This window comes from Schistocerca cancellata, chromosome 6, assembly GCF_023864275.1.
Source record: "Schistocerca cancellata isolate TAMUIC-IGC-003103 chromosome 6, iqSchCanc2.1, whole genome shotgun sequence".
Classification (NCBI taxonomy): Eukaryota; Metazoa; Arthropoda; class Insecta; order Orthoptera; family Acrididae; genus Schistocerca; species Schistocerca cancellata.
In genome coordinates this window covers 70,449,639-70,469,908 of record NC_064631.1, presented here as the reverse complement: position 1 = coordinate 70,469,908, position 20,270 = coordinate 70,449,639, and the positions used below count along the sequence as shown (strand labels likewise).

At 46.3% G+C, this 20,270-nt stretch overlaps 1 protein-coding gene across 1 annotated transcript in view; it reads left to right on the top strand.

Moving 5' to 3' along the window:
* Positions 1-20,270, top strand: part of LOC126191088 (UDP-glucosyltransferase 2-like) — a 136,510-nt gene that overhangs the window by 67,299 nt on the left and 48,941 nt on the right. Inside the window, exons 2-4 of the mRNA XM_049931814.1 lie at positions 11,075-11,494; positions 11,876-12,135; positions 16,934-17,099. Of these exons, the coding sequence (XP_049787771.1) occupies positions 11,075-11,494; positions 11,876-12,135; positions 16,934-17,099 (846 nt within the window). The remainder of the gene's footprint in view (positions 1-11,074; positions 11,495-11,875; positions 12,136-16,933; positions 17,100-20,270) is intronic.

Here is a 20,270-nt window from a genome sequence, read left to right as displayed (position 1 = left end):
CATTAGAAATTGTTGACTTAAATACGCAAATAGTGGTGTTTGATGATTATTTGTCTGTAGATTTAATTTGTGTTAGTGTATGGTCTACTAGGACTAAAGTGGTATATAACTCCGACTTGTGTTACTACAGTTCCAAGGACTTGGGTCGATTCTAGCACATCAGATTAAAATTTCATGTTACACGACCATGAACAGCACTAATTTCTGCCATCAATACTTTGCCGTCGCTCCTCAACGGCTTATATAATTTGTAAGTGAGGATAGGTATTATTTCTTTCTTTTGTTGGATAAATGAGCAGTATGTAACTTTGGAGGAGCAATAAAGCTGTTCTAATACGCATCGTGCCTAACGTTCTGTTCTGCTGTTATTTCCCTCTTCTTTCACACACACCAATATTATATCATTCTACGTGCGTTTATAGGACAGTCAACAGCAATGTGCAGACGCTCATTGCACATAGTTAGTGATACAGTACAAGATCCATATAATTTATGGTAGGCGCTGCCCAACTGCCCAAATGAAAAAAATAAAGAGCTAGCAAATTCAACGTTACCACCGCTTTCATAATCAGCCAGCGCACCCATACTCAAGTACGTAAACACACTGTTAACTTTACTGCCTCATTCGAGTGTATGTTTTTCCAAGAACTAATCACTCAGAGAAAACAAAAATAAAAATGTCTGCGTGAATCTTATTGTCTCGCGGCTGGCAGTAATTTATAGTGAACTGCCTATTCATATTCATACAGCGGTTTACATATACATGAGTACTCGTTTCTCGTGAATAATACATAACAGATATAGCGTGATTCCTACGGCAATCAATAAAAATTTTATGCTGATCCAAATACATTGTTTCCGAGACTGTCACACCGTGCGGAATATGGCCGCGAGGTCGAACAGCGGGCAGTAGAAACCGGAGCTACTTTCGAGTGCGGCTTGGTCGCGTGGCTTGCTTACGTAGTTACTTGTACAATGGAATACGCATTTCGTTATTTGCTACACTAGAATTTCTCAGTAGAAGCCTTTCTTAGTTAATTTACATGTTATGAATCATCAGTCTTTCTTTCTTTCTTTCACTGGTGCCATGTCCCGCGCTAACGCAGGGTCAGCATTGTTAGGAACGGATGTGGCGAGGATAGTGGAAAGGGGTGGCCGGTTGCCCTTCCTGCCGCCACCCTGTACCCCCTGGGATGGAATTAGTGTACCCCTGCTGTCTGCGTCGAGTGTAATTAATGGAATAGTGGGAGCGTGTTCAGATGTCTGTGAGTCGTGTAACTGAGGCGGAACATGGGGACCAGCCCGGTATTCACCTAGGGGGATGTGGAAAACCGCCTAAAAACTACATCTAGGCTGGCCGGCACACCGACCGACGACGGTAATCTGCCGGGCGGATTCGATTCGTGGCCAGTGCGCCTACCCTAGTCCAGGAAGCAGCGCATTAGCGCTCTTTTTTTTTGTGGGTTTGGGAAACTTTCTGAATAATTGGTGGATTAACAAAAGAAAATGAAACAGAAGGAAAAAAAAGTGTGGAGGAAGAATCGAACCCGAGTCCTTTGGCGTAAGAGTCCGAGCCCTAAACATCTTTTTTTTTTTTTTTTTAATTTTAAGAGTGTTCAGTTATGAGTAGGTGGAGACAAGGCGGGCAGGGGTCGAAACCCGAGGCCTGGCCGCGATGTCTCCCCCCTCCCATCCCTGAATCACTCCCTCAAGTAGCTTTTTGATTTATTTTTATTTTATTTTTATTTTTTTACCAGGAAAAGAGTAAATGAAAAAAAAGATCTTTATTGGTACAAACTTAAATACAACAGAAATGCCATCCTTCCGGCGAAAATAACACAAGACATTATATTCGTACAAGGCGAGCAATTTTTTTTTATGAATAAGGTGTAGGAAAAAAAAGAATAATAATTCTGATGTAAGCTAAGAGGTGTGAAGCAATATACAGTGGAGTGAGGGAAAGACCAGTGTTTCCTGGGGTAGTGCATTAAAGAAAGGCATGGACACGCGCCTACTCCACTGTGGGTTACAATGTAGAAAGTAGCACGGGGAGTCTCAGATGTCAGCAGGGGGGGCGGGAGTGCTGTCGGCGTGTGGCACCATCCAACTGAGCGGGGGTGAAGTAAAGATCGCATGTAGGTAATTGGCGAAGAAGGCGCGGTAGCGCGGTCGGTGTTCGACATCGCTGTGGGCGGTTTGTAAGTACTGCCAGAAATCAAGGCGTGATTTGTCGCCATCATTATACATGTAGGTGATCGTCAATCCCTTGACCCATACAATCGCATGATTTTTGGAGGCGGGGAAATAAGTATTCTCAGGATGGATAAAAGTCCACGCGTCAATCGAGTCCGGCGGAACGCGGAGGTAACAGGCAACGAACTGTCGGGCAAGTTTCCAGACGTCACTGGTGGCAGCACAAGTCAGTTGATGGACATCGCCATCCACGAGGTGGCAAATGGAACAAAGTGGAGAATCCTTTAGTCCGATTGCGTGAAGACGATGATTTGTGGCGAATTTTTCATTTGCGACTTGGTACCATGTTGCCCGGACGTTGGAGGGAAGAAAAGGCTGGTGGATGTGACGCCAAACCGTTGGCCACCGCCTGGACGGATGTCTCAGTTCGATATTGTTGCTGGATATGGAACGAAGGAGTGGGGTGTAAAAATCTTTAGGTCGAGGAGAACGCGTGGTCGGTAAGTGTGCGTGAGCATAACTGAAGTCGACGATGAAATCAGAAATGTGCGTCATATGGTGCTTGATGTGTCCGACGGGTACTGGTGGTGTTATGGTCGCGGGCACAAGAATTTCCAGCAAGCTGCGCGTAAGGGAGGTGCCCCCGTGCCACTGCTTGTGCATGGTGGACATGTACAAGGACGCCACGCGGAGTGGCACATTGACAAGGCCAAGGCCCCCCGCTCGCGGGGAAAGGGTGAGCGTGTCGTAGCGGACCTTAAAGAGCGTACCGGCCGTAAGGAAGTATCCGAGGGCAGCCTGGAGGCTGCGTCCAATAGAATCTCGGCTAACCTGGCGGGACATGTTACGAATTATCTGTATCCAGGGCATTTCAATTATCGTATGATAACCCACAGTCAGGAGGTTCTTTGGGGCAAAGAAATATTGACGTGTATATAAGGTGTCACGAAAGAATTACCGAAGTCTATTCACTTGAAATCTGATGCTCAACAATAAATTAGAAAGTGCTTACGATATAGCAGCAAATACATCTATACCTACATCTACAGCAATTCTCAGCAAGCCACCTGATGTGTGGTGGAGGATATTTCTGGTACCACTAACTGATTCCCCCCTCGTCTGTTTCATTCAGGAATAGCGCGTAAGAAGACTGATTGTCGGTAGGCGTCTATATTACCTCCAATTTCTCGAATTTTCTCGTCGTGGTCATTTTGCGAGATGCATGTGGGAGGGAGTAATAGGTGCCCGACTCTTCCACGAAAGTGCTCTCTCCAAATTTCGACAGTAAATCTCTCCGTGATGCACAACGCCTCTCTTACAGCGTCTGCCACAGGAGGTTGGGGCATCTCCGTAACGCCCTCGCGCCAACCAGAGGATCCCTTGGCGAAAAACACCGCTCTTCTTGGGATCTTCTCTACCCCTTCTCTCAGACTTACCTGGTAACGGTCCAAGATTGACGAACGGCACTCAAGAATCGGTCGAACAAGCACCTTGTAAGCCACTTCTTCAGTGGACGAATTAAATTTCCGTACTATTCTTGCTTTGAATGCCAGTCAGGCATCGTCAATTACTGGTATTTGCTTTATGTGGCCATTCCACATAATGTCCCTCAGGATAGACACTCCTACATATTTTACGGTGGTTACTGTTTCCAGCAGTTTGTCACGAATATGTTAGTTGTACAGTAGTGAACTTTCTGTTCCTAATTTTGGATAACATGCTACATTTATTAACGTTCAACATAAATTGCCAGAGTCTGCGCCATTCAACGATCCTCTGTAGGTCCATCTGCAAATCGTTACTTTCTTCTGGCGTTGCTACCGTATTACTGACAACGACATCTGCGAAGAGACGTAAAGGGCTTATCGACGAATTCTGTGTTTTTAAAACAGGAACCGCCATTTTATTACATATTCGTGTAGTACGTAAAGAAATAGGAATGTTTTAGTTTTTCGCTTTGTGATAGATGGCGCTGTAATAGTCACAAACATATGGCTCACAATTTTAGACGAACAGTTGGTAACAGTTAGCTTTATAAATTAAAATACAGAACGTAGGTACGTTTGAACATTTTACTTCGGTTGTTCCAATGTGATACATGCACCTTTGTGAACTTATTATCTCTGAGAACGCATGCTGTTACAGCGTGATTACCTGTAAATACCACATTAATGCAATAAATGCTCAAAATGATGTCCGTCAACCTCAATGCATTTGGCAATACGTGTAACGACATTCCTCTCAACAGCTAATAGATTGCCTTTCGTAATTTTCGCACATTCATTGACATTGAGCTGACGCATTTTGTCAGGCGTTGTCGGTGGATCACGATAGCAAATATCCTTCAACTCTCCCCACAGAAAGAAGTCCGGGGACGTCAGATCCGGTGAACGTGGGGGCCATGGTATGGTGCTTCGTCGACCAATCCACCTGTCATGAAATATGCTATTCAGTACCGCTTCAACCACACGCGAGCTATGTACCGGACATCTTTCATGTTGGAAGTACATCGCCATTCTGTCATGCAGTGAAACATCTTGCAGTAACATCGTTAGAACATTATTTAGGAAATCAGCATACATTGCACCATTTAGATTACCATCGATAGAATGGGGGCCAATTATCCTTGCATAATGCCGCACCATACATTAACCCGCGAAGGTAGCTGATGCTCTACTTGTCGCAGCAATCGTAGATTTTCCGTTGCCCAGTAGTGCATATTATGCCGGTTTACGTTACCGCTGTTGGTGAATGACGCTTCGTCATTTCGGCATTTTGTTCACAATAGCCATACATCAACACGATATCGACCCTTTCCGCAATTGGTAAACGGTCCATTTTAACACGGCGGAATGTTGCCTGACACCACGTACTTATACGTTTGTGACTATTACAGCGCCATCTGTCACAAAGCGAAAAAAGTGGTCCAACTAAAACATTCGTATTTCTTTACGTACTACACGAATATGTAATAAAAAACGGTGATTCATATTTTAAAAAACGCAGTTGATATCCGGTTGACCTATGGCAGTGCCATCTAGCGTGGGAACCATAGCGCCTTCTGGTTTCCCCCTTCAAGCTAGACGAGTTTCGTTCTTTGTAGTTCTTTCGTTTAACGCTTACTTCGTGAGATATTTGACCCGGTCACTATCAATGGACCATCCTGTACACATTGAAAACAGTATCGGTCCTATCACACTTCCTTAGGATACTCTCGAAGTTACCATTACATCTGTCGATTTCGTTCCGTTAAGAACGACGTGTTTGGTTCTCTCTGCAAGAATGTATTGAATCCCGTTGCAAGTCTGTTCCGATACTCGGTATGCTCGTATTTTTCGTTTCACTTATCGGCAGTGCGAGACAGTGTCAAATGCCTTCCTAATGTCGAGGAATATGGCATCAACTTGAGCGCCGATGAATACAGCGGTGTGGAATTCGTGGAGGAAAAGAGCGAGGTGAGTTTCGCAGTATCCCATGTTGATTTTTGTAGAGGAAGTTTTCGTTGCCCAAAAACTTCATAATATATGAACATAAGACATGTTCCATAGTTCTACAACAGATCCCTCCTGCGACCCTTTTGATCCAGTCGCTAGGTGCCCCTTGTTGTTGCAGTGACCTGCAATAAACTGCTGGTAGAAGGGAAACAAGTTCTTTCATGTAATATCTATAGAACCTTACAGGTACCTCATCTGGTCCTGATTGTTTTCCACTCCAAAGCGATTACAATTGTTTTTCTATACCGCGATCACTTATCTCAATATCTGCAATGTAGTGATACTGGCATACAAGCAAATGTCCGACGTGTTACTCGACAACACAGCATTACGTAGAATAATTTTTTGTCAAAAGTGGAACAGAGGTTCATATTCTAGCATTACGTAGGGGACAATACTATTGGAAGCGAAGCGAATTTACGCGATGTGGCTGGAAGCGGTACGCGAAAAGCAATTAGTTTTCTCGTTCATATAGCGTAGGCTCTTCTCCTGGTAGACTGTACCATTCAAGGTATTGTATATTTTAGACTCGGAATGTGAGCGACCCATTAAACGATATACAGGATATGCATTAAATATTACTTCACCATATGTCAGGTGAGGTGCATGTCTGTTGATTCCTAGTCCCTCCTCTCCATCCTTCCCTAGGGAAGAACGTTCTACTGTGTGCCGTTTAGAAAAGTTCTGCTATCGCTGTGCCGTGAAGGGAGGAAAAGTAAATGCAGGTCCGATGAAGAGCACATGACGTGGAAGGAACGATGCAAGACAGAAGTCCACTTGCAGAAGATACAGACTATAGGTACCATGAGAAGTGGCGACCATAAGTAAATGATACAATTCATAGCAATTGAAACTGCATCCCATATTCCACACAAGCTTCATTCAGATCTTTCAGCATGTTATTCACTGTCCGCTCACTTTCTGCCACTAATACCATGGCTTAGAATGTATAAGATTTGCTGATGACATGGTATTAGTGGCAGAAAGTGAGCGGACAGTGAATAACATGCTGAAAGATCTGAATGAAGCTTGTGTGGAATACGGGACGCAAATAAACACAGCAAAAACAAAGAGTATGGTCGTCGGTACAAGACGCAGACTGTCCAAGATTAAAATAGGACAGTCTACCATTAGCATTTAAATATCTTGGAAGCACACTAACAGAGGACTTGAGATGTCACCAGGCGGTGAAAACTCGATTTGCCATAGCGAAGGAGGCATTCAACAGAAAGAGGAGACTCTTCATGTGGCAAATAAAGGTCTCAGGAAAAGGCTTGGCAAATGTTTTGTCTGGAGTGTGGCACTATATGGAGCAGAAACATGGACGCTGAGACGAGAGGATGAAAAAAGGTTAGAAGCATTTGAGATGTGGATGTGGAGGAGAATGGAGATAATAAACTGGATGGAAAGAGTGAATAATGAAAGAGTATTGGAAAGGGTTGGTGAGAGAAGATGTCTGCTGAAGGTTGTAAAAGAAAGGAAAGAGAACTGGTTGGGACATTCACTGAGAAGGGAGTGTTTGCTAGCAAATGCTTTGGAAGGATTGGTTTGCGGGAGAAGACTGAGAGGAAGAAGGAGACACAAGATGATAAAGGGAAGAGGAAATTATGCAGACCTGAAGAGGATGGCAGAAGACCGGACAGCCTGGAGAACCACCATGTGAAAACCTGAATTTTGGCAGAACACTGATGATGAAATTTATGCAATGTAACTCTGTCCAGAAGTTTTCCAAAGGAGTTCAACATGCCCACGAAAACAAGGACAGCGACCTCGGGTCCACCGAATTCTTTTTAAACTACTACCACTCAAATCGTGAACAATCTAGTCATCTGTTGTCCCACTTATTGCAGTCATCTTACGCTGTAAGCGAACAAACACGTATGTGTAATCTGCTAGGAGGCTAAAGTTTTCTTTCCATGTCATGCAAAGATTCCAAAACGAGAACAACGTCATCTGCACCAAAAGAGCGAGAGGTATGTTTCACCAGATATCTATCAGATGCTCCTCACTCCCTGTCAGCATGTTGTACCGAAGCGAAACAATTTACTCCCTTTATAACAGCAGTTTGATGATGAGAGCTGGGGCAATCAATTGGAGAATAGCGCAGTTCATTCCCGTTTCGAAGAAAGGTCATAGGACGGATGCAGATAATTACAGGCCAGGCCATTATCACTATCATCATCTATTGCAGAATAGTGGAATAGTTTTTGGAGAACGAAAATCTATAAAACCAGAATGAGTTCCTCAAACAGAGATGTTTCGAAACCAATCAAACTCGCTGTGTTGATCTGACAGATCCAGAACGCCTCAGACAATGGCGTGCAGGTGGATTTCGTAATCTTTGATTCTAGGAAGGCATTCGATGCAGTTCTGAACGGCGCTTAGTGAACAAAAGACGGTCTTACAGATTCTGCATTAATTACTTACTAGAAGAATTAATGGAACATGTTCTTCTCAATGGGACGAGATTGACGGACGGCACGGTAATTTTGGGAGTACCTTAAAGGAAGGTTATAGGAGTGTTATTGTTTACAAACGATCGTTTGCGGACGATACTATATAGGAAGGTTGGAACGGCAGAGATACGCAGGAAAATCCGCAAAGGATCAATTATTGGTGCAGGGATCCCTGCTAAATGTAACTTATAGCTCATAAGTAATGGTACTGTTCGGTTGTACCATTGTTGATACATGCATAGAAAGAGTAAATACTATAAAATACCCAAGGATAACAGCCAGTAGCAACAAAAAGTGGAACGATTATATAATACTAAAGGAGAAGCCCTGCTGAGATCCATTGGAAGAATCTTAAGGAAACGTAATTTGTACACAAGAGACGTATCTTACAAAACACTGGATAGACCGATTCTTGACTATGGTTGATCAGTCAGGGAGCCTTACTAGGGCGGATGAGTAGAAGAGATGGAGAAGAGCCAATGAAGAGCGGCGTGTTTCATCACTGGATGTCCTGGTAAGCGCGAACGCGTTGCCGAGGTGCTCAGCAAACTTCAATGGCAGGCGCTACAAGAGAGGCGTTGTAGGTCACGGAGAGTTTGACTTTGTGTTGTCCTCATCATTATTCACGAAAAGTGGCGAGATTGGACTGAGCAAAAGTTGGGAATTTGTACGGGCGCTGATAACCGTGCAGTTGAGCGCCTCACATCATCGAGAGATTGACTATTGAAACTGCGAGAGCATACACGGAAAGAAGTGTCGGGTCAAACATTAGTGCCTCCCACTCACTGAATGGTCACGCTGAGAAAATGAGAAAACTTTGAGTCCATACACAGATAGACCGACACTCATTCTTCCAACTCGCCATTCGCGAACGGAATAGAGAGGGGGAAGACGATACTGCACACATCGTACGGAGGACTGCCGATTTAAATGTGGATGTAGACATGTACCGCATTTCATGGAACCAGGCGACTTTTCTGTATGTCTTCTGGGAATCACGATCACCGCTATCTCTGTATCGAGCTGGCGTCTTCGATGCCTCAGATGGAAGCTCTGTTCTGGGCGGTGGCCCCCATTTGCAGTTATTGCGGTACATTGTCTTTCAAGTGATAGGCAGACTTGTGGTCTTTCATCCGCTTTGGAAAGTCCGAAACAGCCGGAAGTGTTCTGCAGTCCATGCGTGATAGACTGAGGGATTTGAACAAGGAGACAGTAGGTTTGCCCGAATTGGAGTGATCGTGGTAGAGACTTGGACGTGACGCCTGGACCAGCTCTGAAACGGGAATTTATGCAATCAAGACGGATTATAAGTAACATACCCCATCACATTGGACGATCTGTTATGCAAGCCTTCGTGACAGTCACTTTGAGGCAAAGATACTTCATTAATTCCTGGCAGTTCGTGCAAGACTGTGCTAGTGTTCGTAAGCGATGAGCACCAGTGGAAGCCGCCGGCCGGGGTGGCCGAGCGGTTCTAGGCGCTACAGTCTGGAACCGCGCGACCGCTACGGTCGCAGGTTCGAATCCTGCCTCGGGCGTGGATGTGTGTGATGTCCTTAGCTTAGTTAGATTTAATTAGGTCTAAGTTCTAGGGTACTGATAACCTCAGAAGTTAAGTCCCATAGTGCTCAGAGCCATTTGATCCATTTTGAACCAGAAGAAGCCATAATTTGTAGTCCCCAGCCCACATCCAGCTCTGGTCGCAGCCCCAAAACATGAAGTACCTGCAGCCACCTCACAGCTGTTGGAGAGTGCTGCCGACGAGTGCATTTCGCCACAAGTTTATCTCTCTACCATACATTTCCCGGTAACAACGTGCCACTACCCACTTCTGTCACCGCCTAAGTGCCAGTATTCAGTTTGTCTCGAAAGCAGCAACACCTAAGGTTTAAGAGAAACGACTCTGAATATTTTCATTAATATACGGGGCCAACTAAAACAGTGAAGGATCCAGAAGGGATGAGGAAACGAAACATTACGATTTGATAGGGCATGAGACGTTGTGGCAGTGATTACAAAACGAAGTCAGATTTAGAAAGAACTTTGTAGTACAACTCCACTTATCAGTATGATCTTGTATCCCCTGTGGCCTGGATGCTTCCGCTGATTCCATAGGGAAGGGTGTCATAAAGTCGTTGTATCCTGTCCCGAGGCAAAGTCGTCCACATCAATTTCACCTTCTCCTCGATGTCCTCAGACAGAGTTGACCAAAAATGGTTCAAATGGCTCTGAGCACTATGGGACTCAACATCTTAGGTCATAAGTCCCCTAGAACTTAGAACTACTTAAACCTAACTAACCTAAGGACATCACACACACCCATGCCCGAGGCAGGATTCGAACCTGCGACCGTAGCAGTCCCGCGGTTCCGGACTGCAGCGCCAGAACCGGTAGACCACCGCGGCCGGCAGAGTTGACCCTCGAGCTGGTTACACACATCTTCCATGTGGCGATCTTGCTGGCCACAGGAGTACCAAAACGTCAGACACACGGTTCATAGAGGTACATGCCTTGTATGGACGAACATCGTCCTGTTGAAAAATAGCACCACTGTACTCCCACGTGCGAGGTAACATATGATCATACGGGATGCCTGTCAAGTACTGTTGTGTGTTCAGAGTTCCGTCAATCACAAACGGCCGTGACCTGATGGTTCCCCAAAGCATGACGCCAGGAATGACAGTGCTGAGTCTCTTCAAAACCCAGGAAATATGAAACTTCTACCGAGCTCGCTTTCATACTCGCTGTCTGGAGCTGGTCCACTCCCATGGCTGCATCCATTGGTTGATGTTCCGGCTCTGTTGCAGACGCGGCCGCGGGGCGCGGTGCCTTCGCTGTCGGGTGGTGCTGGCTGCTGGCTGTGGTGCTGCAGCTGCAGCTGTTCCACCTCCACGGCTCCAGCCACTGCCTGACGCTTTGGCTCTGTTCCAGATGCGGCCCTGGGGCGCGGTGCCGTCACTGTCGGCGTGGTGCTGGTGCCTGGCTGCGGTGCTGCAGCTGCAGGCGCCACTGTGCGACGGTCTGCGGGCCCTGGCGCTGTTCCACTACCACGGCTACAGCCACTGGGTGATGTTCCGGCCACTGCTGCTGGAACTGGCCCGCCGCGGCCACCACGTGACCGTGCTCTCACACTTCCCCCAGGACAACGCACCGCCTACCTACGAGGACCGCAGCCTCAAGGGCGCCGTGCCTCCCATTGTCAATACCTTCTCTGTCGACTTCGCGATGAGCTCCAGCATGATTAAATTCATCTGGTTCGAGATGCAGTCCTTCTGCAGGCCCAACTTCGAGCACCCGGTCACCAAAGAGCTGATCAAAAATAAGGAAAATTTCGACGTCATCCTTCTCGAGGTAAAGAACATCTTCCGTCCTAAGACTGGTTCGATGGAGCTCTCACGTTGGTCTAGCCAATGCGAGCTTCTTCATCTCTGCTTAGCTGTTTCAACCTTCACCATTTGAAAATGCTCGCTCTAGTCAAGCGTCTATAATTTTTACCCACACCATTATCAAACCAATTATACCTTGATGCTTCAAGATGTGTCCTATCAACCGATCTCTTCTTTGACTAAACTTTTACTATAATTTCTTGGCTCTTCTGTTCGATTCAGTTACTCTTCATTACTTATTCCATCTATTCAGCATTCTTCTGCAGCACCACGTTTCAGACGCATCTGTCTCTTTTCGCCCAGGTGTCACTGGTATGTAAGGCAACATACCTACAAACTGCTGCAGGTGTTCGGGCCGGACTGCTTCGCAGCCTTCCACCACCACCTGGGGGGAGTCCCAGTGGTGGGGATGACGAGCAGTGTGATGCTGCCCTGGGGAAACTCCCGCGTGGGCAACCCCGACAACCCGGCCTACATACCCAACTACTTCATGCCCTTCAGCTCACGCATGACCTTCTGGGAGCGCCTCGCCAACACGGTGGCCACCTTTGCTACGAGCGTCGGCTTTGACCTCTTGGTTCCAGGATCAGTGGATGAACTGAACAGGTATGAAACGAACGCTTATGGCTCCTCTTGCTGACAATGCTCTCCAAACGTAAAGAATAGAACGACGACACATTGCAAACGATGCAGGTCCATGCACTGTAAATGTAGTGCAGAAAACCCGCACGATATTAAAAACGATTGGAATTTTTTGAATAGATTTTTCATAGTTATCAATCTGTCAACTGGATTAGTGGTTTTTCTTCTCCCATCGTTTGCTCGAGTTTTCGTAGCTGTGTAACAGTTACAAATGACGTCTACCTGCATTGAATATTGTAGTGGATAGCTGCCCTTGTTAATATTCTCCTCTAGTGATCCTTCCAGTTAACTATTCCTCCAACCCATAGGTGAAGTTGCACTGACTTGCCTCTTCTTCTGGAAGGGCTCTTCCATATTCTTTTCTGACCTATACTGCCTGGTATGTCTTCATTTCGTAATTCAGTTTTCCACTTAATTTTACATTCTTATATATCACTTAATTTAAAATTCTTTCAGTGAAGGTATTTTACCGAAACCAATGGTCTTCCTGCAGTGTTAACACCGGTTCCCATCAGGTCATCGAAGTTAAGCGCTGTTGGGCTCGGCTATCACATGGATGGGTTACCGTCCGGTCTGCCGAGTGCTGTTTGGAAGCGGGGTGTACTCAGCCCTTGAGAGGCCAACTGGGCAGCTACTGGACTAAGAAGTAGCGGATCCGGTCACGAAAGCAGGCAACGGCCGGGAGAGCGGTCTGCTGACCACGTGCCCATCAATATCCGCATCCAGTGACGCCTAGCAGCCGAGGATGACACGGCGGTCGGACGGTATCGTTGGCCCTTCCGAGGCCTGTTCTAACGGAGTATTTTGTTGATGAAAGCACTGGTCGGCTGTGCCCTTCTATTTCTGATATCTTTCTTGCTCAAATGGCTCTGAGCACTATGCGACTTAACTTCTGAGGTCATCAGTCGCCTAGAACTTAGCACTAATTGAACCTAACTAACCTAAGGACATCAGACATATCCATGCCCGAAGCAGATTTCTAACCTGCGACCGTAGTATCTTCCTTGCGTCAGCCATCTTGCACAGTCAATTCTTTCACTTTGTCTACGACGGTTTCGTTTCTACACTCCTGGAAATTGAAATAAGAACACCGTGAATTCATTGTCCCAGGAAGGGGAAACTTTATTGACACATTCCTGGGGTCAGATACATCACATGATCACACTGACAGAACCACAGGCACATAGACACAGGCAACAGAGCATGCACAATGTCGGCACTAGTACAGTGTATATCCACCTTTCGCAGCAATGCAGGCTGCTATTCTCCCATGGAGACGATCGTAGAGATGCTGGATGTAGACCTGTGGAACGGCTTGCCATGCCATTTCCACCTGGCGCCTCAGTTGGACCAGCGTTCGTACTGGACGTGCAGACCGCGTGAGACGACGCTTCATCCAGTCCCAAACATGCTCAATGGGGGACAGATCCGGAGATCTTGCTGGCCAGGGTAGTTGACTTACACCTTCTAGAGCACGTTGGGTGGCACGGGATACATGCGGACGTGCATTGTCCTGTTGGAACAGCAAGTTCCCTTGCCGGTCTAGGAATGGTAGAACGATGGGTTCGATGACGGTTTGGATGTACCGTGCACTATTCAGTGTCCCCTCGACGATCACCAGTGGTGTACGGCCAGTGTAGGAGATCGCTCCCCACACCATGATGCCGGGTGTTGGCCCTGTGTGCCTCGGTCGTATGCAGTCCCGATTGTGGCGCTCACCTGCACGGCGCCAAACACGCATACGACCATCATTGGCACCAAGGCAGAAGCGACTCTCATCGCTGAAGACGACACGTCTCCATTCGTCCCTCCATTCACGCCTGTCGCGACACCACTGGAGGCGGGCTGCACGATGTTGGGGCGTGAGCGGAAGACGGCCTAACGGTGTGCGGGACCGTAGCCCAGCTTCATGGAGACGGTTGCGAATGGTCCTCGCCGATACCCCAGGAGCAACAGTGTCCCTAATTTGCTGGGAAGTGGCGGTGCGGTCCCCTACGGCGCTGCGTAGGATCCTACGGTCTTGGCGTGCATCCGTGCGTCGCTGCGGTCCGGTCCCAGGTCGACGGGCACGTGCACCTTCCGCCGACCACTGGCGACAACATCGATGTACTGTGGACACCTCACGCCCCACGTGTTGAGCAATTCGGCGGTACGTCCACCCGGCCTCCCGCATGCCCACTATACGCCCTCGCTCAAAGTCCGTCAACTGCACATACGGTTCACGTCCACGCTGTCGCGGCATGCTACCAGTGTTAAAGACTGCGATGGAGCTCCGTATGCCACGGCAAACTGGCTGACACTGACGGCGGCGGTGCACAAATGCTGCGCAGCTAGCGCCATTCGACGGCCAACACCGCGGTTCCTGGTGTGTCCGCTGTGCCGTGCGTGTGATCATTGCTTGTACAGCCCTCTCGCAGTGTCCGGAGCAAGTATGGTGGGTCTGACACACCGGTGTCAATGTGTTCTTTTTTCCATTTCCAGGAGTGTATATTGGTGTTATGCAGGACATCACACTATTCACCACATTGGCCTTTATTTATCGTTAATCCATTTACCGTGCTAGGCGTGTTGTCCGTTCCTTGCACCAGCTGTGTTTCCTTGACGTTCGGCGCTGAGGACTCCTGTGTACGCGAACTTCACAATTTGTGAATTCCTAAGGGACCGACCTGCTAAGGTCATCGGTCCCTAGATTTCCATACTACTTAAACTAACTGAAAATAACTTATGCTAAGAGCGACACACACACACACACCCGTGCCCGAGGGAGGACTCGAACATCGGGCAGGAAGGACCGCGTAGTTCGTTGCATGGCGCCTCAAACCGCGCGGCCACTCCGCTCGGACAGTGGTTCTGTTCCCCTGCCCTTTTACTCCTGTTCCGAAATCCTCTTTAACTTAGTTTACCGCATGTTCAATCTACAAGTTGTTCAGCAGTTGTGATAACCTTCAACCTTGCCTTCCACATCTCTTAACATGATCTAGTCTTTCTTGATTTTCAGTTTCTATTATTAACACATGTACTCTGTAGACGTCTGTATTATTTAGCTCAAGTATTCAAAGAAATGTTAACCTGTTATTCACCTTACATTGTGAAAGACGTTCTCTAGACCAGAAACGCTGGAAGATATGCAGATTTCTATGGTCTCTCCTCCGTCACCAATAGAAATGTCAGAATCGTGTCCTTGATATCCTCCCTGAAACTTAGCTAATCTTCGTCCAGAAAATCTTTGTAATTAAGGCGCTATAAATCTAATTGGTAGAACGCACATTCTATTCATAACTAACTTACATTACTAGTCAACTGTCTGTGAATGAGTGATTGTTTTAATATTAGTATTCGATCCCTTGAGCATACAATCATCTTCTTTACACACATTTACATAAAATACGTACTGCGGATAACAAGAATAATGTTAAGGTACCGAGAAGGTCATGCAGTGATGTTCCTGGCAGTAAAATAATAGTTATAAGTGGCATGTGTAATATTAAAAACATTTCAGTCAGAATTTTTACAAAATGTTTTCGTTAATTGTGTTTGTATTATTTGGTAGGTGGAAACGATGCAACTCCCTTTCTTGGATTCTTAATTAACTCTTCTTACTGAACTGTTCTTTGATAGCACAATATTAGTGCAATGCTTTACAATAACCTGAGTATATTTTAATAGGAAACTAGCATACTTTACGCCATAGCGTGATCGGAATACAAAGTAGATTGTGACAGGAGAAGTCTGTCGAGTTTTAACGGTTTCGAAACGTTCATTGAACATAAAACATAAATTACTAAAGTTAATCCAAAACTTTTAGTGTTATAACACAAGCAGGAAAGCGTATTTTGCCCATTAGCAATCGTTTGTTGTTTTAAAGACTTGATTAACTCTGGGCAAGTTACTCTCTAAGGCTGATACACCTCTACACAGTACTTCTTGGTACGTGGCATCTGCATTTTATCTGTTTTCTCCGATACGATAGGGCTCCTATCAACTGTATCCTGTTTCCGTTACATTCCATCTAAATTTCGTACACCGACTGAAGTTCACACACCGAGTCTCTTAACGGACAGAAATGCATTTCTGAAACTGCCAGAAAGTACATGATGGGCTCGTTCACCATAAACAGCCATGCGAGACAAAATAAACCGAACTCCCATTGGCTGTCCTGATGATTTAGTAACAGCTACATACATCAAAATAAAATAGTAATGCAAGTAAATAACTGACTCTCGCAGTTAGCTGCCAAAATGAGCGATCCACTCAAAAATCGTCTCACAGTAATTTAAAATAATACCGAACTGTACTTCAGGCGGTTTTTATTTCTATACACATGAAGAAGTATTCGAAAGAAATCTAATACATAGAAGAAAAACCAACCAGTTAATAATAAAAGTACTGTGCAGTGCAGACTTAGCAAAGTGTTGAATGTCTGCAGCATTAGTTAATTTTGATAACTGTATTAATAAATGCTCTACACTGAACTACAACTATTTCCTTCATTGCTGCGTTGTATTATGCAACTCACACATACTGTATCACTAAAATATTGAGTGTTGTGTTGTATGGAACTGTCCTACCTCCTGGGCTATCGCAAACTGACTTACACAGGATAAACTTCTTCATTAATTTCATTAGATTTCTTGAAGGTTTGCATTTCGCATTTTACAACAAGAAAGCAAGTTGCACGTTTATGCAGTCAATTTTATCTGCTACTTTTGTTACCTGACTAGAACAGATTATCGCCTCACTGTAAAATTCATTTTCATTTCAGGGAGTATTTTGGGTACGAAGTACCGAAAACGCTAGATCTGGTGAAGAATCTCAGTCTTTTGCTGGTGAACAGCCACTTTAGCATCAACTTTCCTCGACCGCTGCTGCCGAATGTCTTAGAGGTCGGCGGCATACACGTCCCAACAGCTGTGAAACCACTTCCAAAAGTGAGTCTGTACCTCATAACGAAATTACAACCGATATCCACTGACGGCAGTCATGACTGGTTGGATGTATTACATTCCGTATGACATGGAAAACAGAGTATTTCTGAAGATTCTCCTTTCAAGGCAACAATTTCTACCTGTAATGAAATGGCAAACTTTTGCATGGCAAGAAAACACACTAACAACCAACTACCTTTATAAAACACATAAGCACGTTGAGTAAAAGCCTTAAAAGGTATTGAATTTTGCTGACTAGAAACAATATTAAAAAAATCCACTACGGCGTACATTAACAACCTTGCGTGATTATAGCCAAATATACATAAACACAAATTTACGTAAGTTACAGCTTCCAGATGGGTAGGAATTAGTTATGCAATTGACTAGTTCTTACCACTAGGCAAAAGGAATTTTGCTTCTTTCGTAGAGTACCTTTTACACGTGAGTCTGGTAATACTAATTATGGCAGGCGAGAGGATGGATCAGGTCTTAGCGCCTTGCATTTTAAACAGTACAGTCATTGGTGCCTTAGACTTTCACAGACATGGCAGAGGCTAACAGTCGAATAAACCCGTAGGTATGCTGGGAGGGGAAAGAACAGATTTACTCTAGTCCCTCCCCCCTTTTGTCCTCAAAAGGGGGCAAACGGACCACCCTTTCCAATATTACCACTTTCCCGCGGGTTGGCAGACGAGAATGAATGGCATGAAACCTCACAATATAATTAACAAGAGTAAGTAAATTGAATTCAATTAAACTTCATAAAATCTGTTAACAATCAATACTCAACTTCTGGTGCCCTACGACTCCCATGACTGAACCAACGCAGCACCTCCAAATGCTCTGCCGAGGCGCCCGCTGCCAGCCGTTTCAACGGACGCAGAAAGGCGCGCCGATTTTCAGAACCTACTCACCGGTGGACAGCATACGGCCGAACTGCAGATTAGGTCCCTCGCGGAGCCACGCTCAGGAAGATTCCTTTAGCGACGAGCAGTTAACGCCCCATACCACGGAGCCGCTGCTCGCGTCGCTTACGCTGATGCCGCGGTCTGCGTGCTGTCCCTCTCGCACCGGCAGAGAAGTCGCTTGTTGATGCCCCGACTGCCAACTCTCCACTAGAGCTTTTTTTTTTTTCTTTATTGATTTTCAATTCCCCCCGAAGGGGGCGGGCCGGCAGCAGCTTACTACGCTGCTCTACAGCCTACAGACTTTTTTTAAATAAAGGAAGAAGAAAGAAAGAAGGAAAAACAGGCGATAAAATGGCGATTTAAAGTGAAAAATGGCGTAAAATTGCGGAAAGTTAAAACAGAAAGCAAAGGGGGTTGGCAATGTAGATAAAAGACACAGCAATCAGACAAGTAACACAGTAGACACACAATTAAAAAACATGGCGACAGTGTGGTTTCTGTTCGCAAGTAATAAAAAGCACACCCAGCGACAGTAAGATGGCTGTTCGCTACACTTCCCAAAAGACACAACACGGAGCACGCACTGGAAAAACACACTGTAAAACACTGCACGAAAAAGGCGGCACAAAGATGGCACTCCCGACCCAAGGCAGATGGGGGGGGGGGGACCTGGAGTAGGGGGAAAAACAAGGAGGGACGAGAGGAAAAAACGAAAAGGGGGGGGGGAACCAAGGAGGGAGAGGACTAATAAAGGGGGAGAAGGGCAGACGCGAGAGGGAATGAGAGGAGGCAGAGGAGGGAAATGTAAAAGGACGCGGGGGAGAGAAGGGGGCAAAGAGAGGGGAGGTGGGGAAGAAAGAGGATGGAAGGGGGGGAGAGGGAGCCCGGGTAAAGGACAGAGGAAAGGAGGGGGAGTGAGGATCAGAGTTGATAGGAGGGATAAATGGAGGGAGAGAGGGCATCATCCGGGAGGGGGAGTTGATGGAAGCCACCTTGGGAAAGGAGATGTAGGGTGTAGAGATGGAGGGTAGCGGGGACACAATGGTGAAGACGTGGCAGGGGGGCGGGGATGGGAGAGGAGAGGAGAAACCAGGGGGTGAGGGGGTTCAAGACGGCGGGAGGTGTAGAGGATGCGGATATGTCCACTAGAGCCCACACAGCCACTTCTTAAACCCACTCGAACAGCCCACTTTTCCCCTTTACCGCTAGAGGGAGACACTGAAGCCTTCAATTGCGACAACGGCGCCACCGCCAGAAAACGGAGGGCGACTGCTTCACGCTACGCGCTGCGGCGCGCTTTTCAAAGCTAACATTACTACGGCTCATCAAACAATCCAGTGAAATCTTTTGAGGTCCACGTAAGCAGATTAAATCAAACAGTCGGTTAGTTAAAGCTAACCCTAAAGTCACCACTGACTGTGTCTGCAAAATTATATCATTGTACGAACATAGGTCAGGAGATATGACACCATAATCATTCAGAAGCCTGAGAAACTAGCTTTTCTTAAAACGGTACACAATTTAGGAACTTATTACTTGTTTGAACGCCTAAAATCGAATATAAATACACCGACGGAAAAGATTCCTAACACGAAGAATGAGCGAGATAAGCGACAGTTGGTAAGCGTGTTTCTACATTTGGAGGATAACGTCTGTTCGCGCTGGTCGTGGGTGGAGCTAGTAGCGCCATTATGACGACGCAAATCAGGCTTGTTTTAATTTCGTGCTGTAACGGTCGTCAGAGTTAGTTACTTTTGAGATTGGACATAGAGACTTGATGTTAGTCAAGAATGCCTTTAAGGCGACCAAGACACCTTTATCAACAGCTCACCGAGTCTGAACAGGTTCGTGTAACAGGGCTACGAGATCATTGCAGAAAGATTTGCCATGAATGCAGTTACTGTACATATTGCGGTGGTCACGGAAAGTTACGGTCGCAAGAAGACCGGTCCCCGGTCGGTCACGTGAAACTACCGAGAGGGAAGATCATCGTTTCCGACGTGTGGCTCTGGCGCGTCGTTCTGCACCTGCAGCAGCAATCTGAGCAGCAGTTGGCACCATAATGTCACAAAAACTATTAATCGGTTACTTCAAGGACTGCTCCGAGCCAGACGCCCTGTTGCGTGCATTCCACTGACCCCAAACCACCGCCGTTTCCGACTTCAATGGTGTCTAGCGAGAGCTCATTGGAGGCCGGTGCAGAGGTCTCTTGTGTTCACTGATGAAAACTGGTTCTGCCTCGGTGCCTGTGATAACCGTGTGT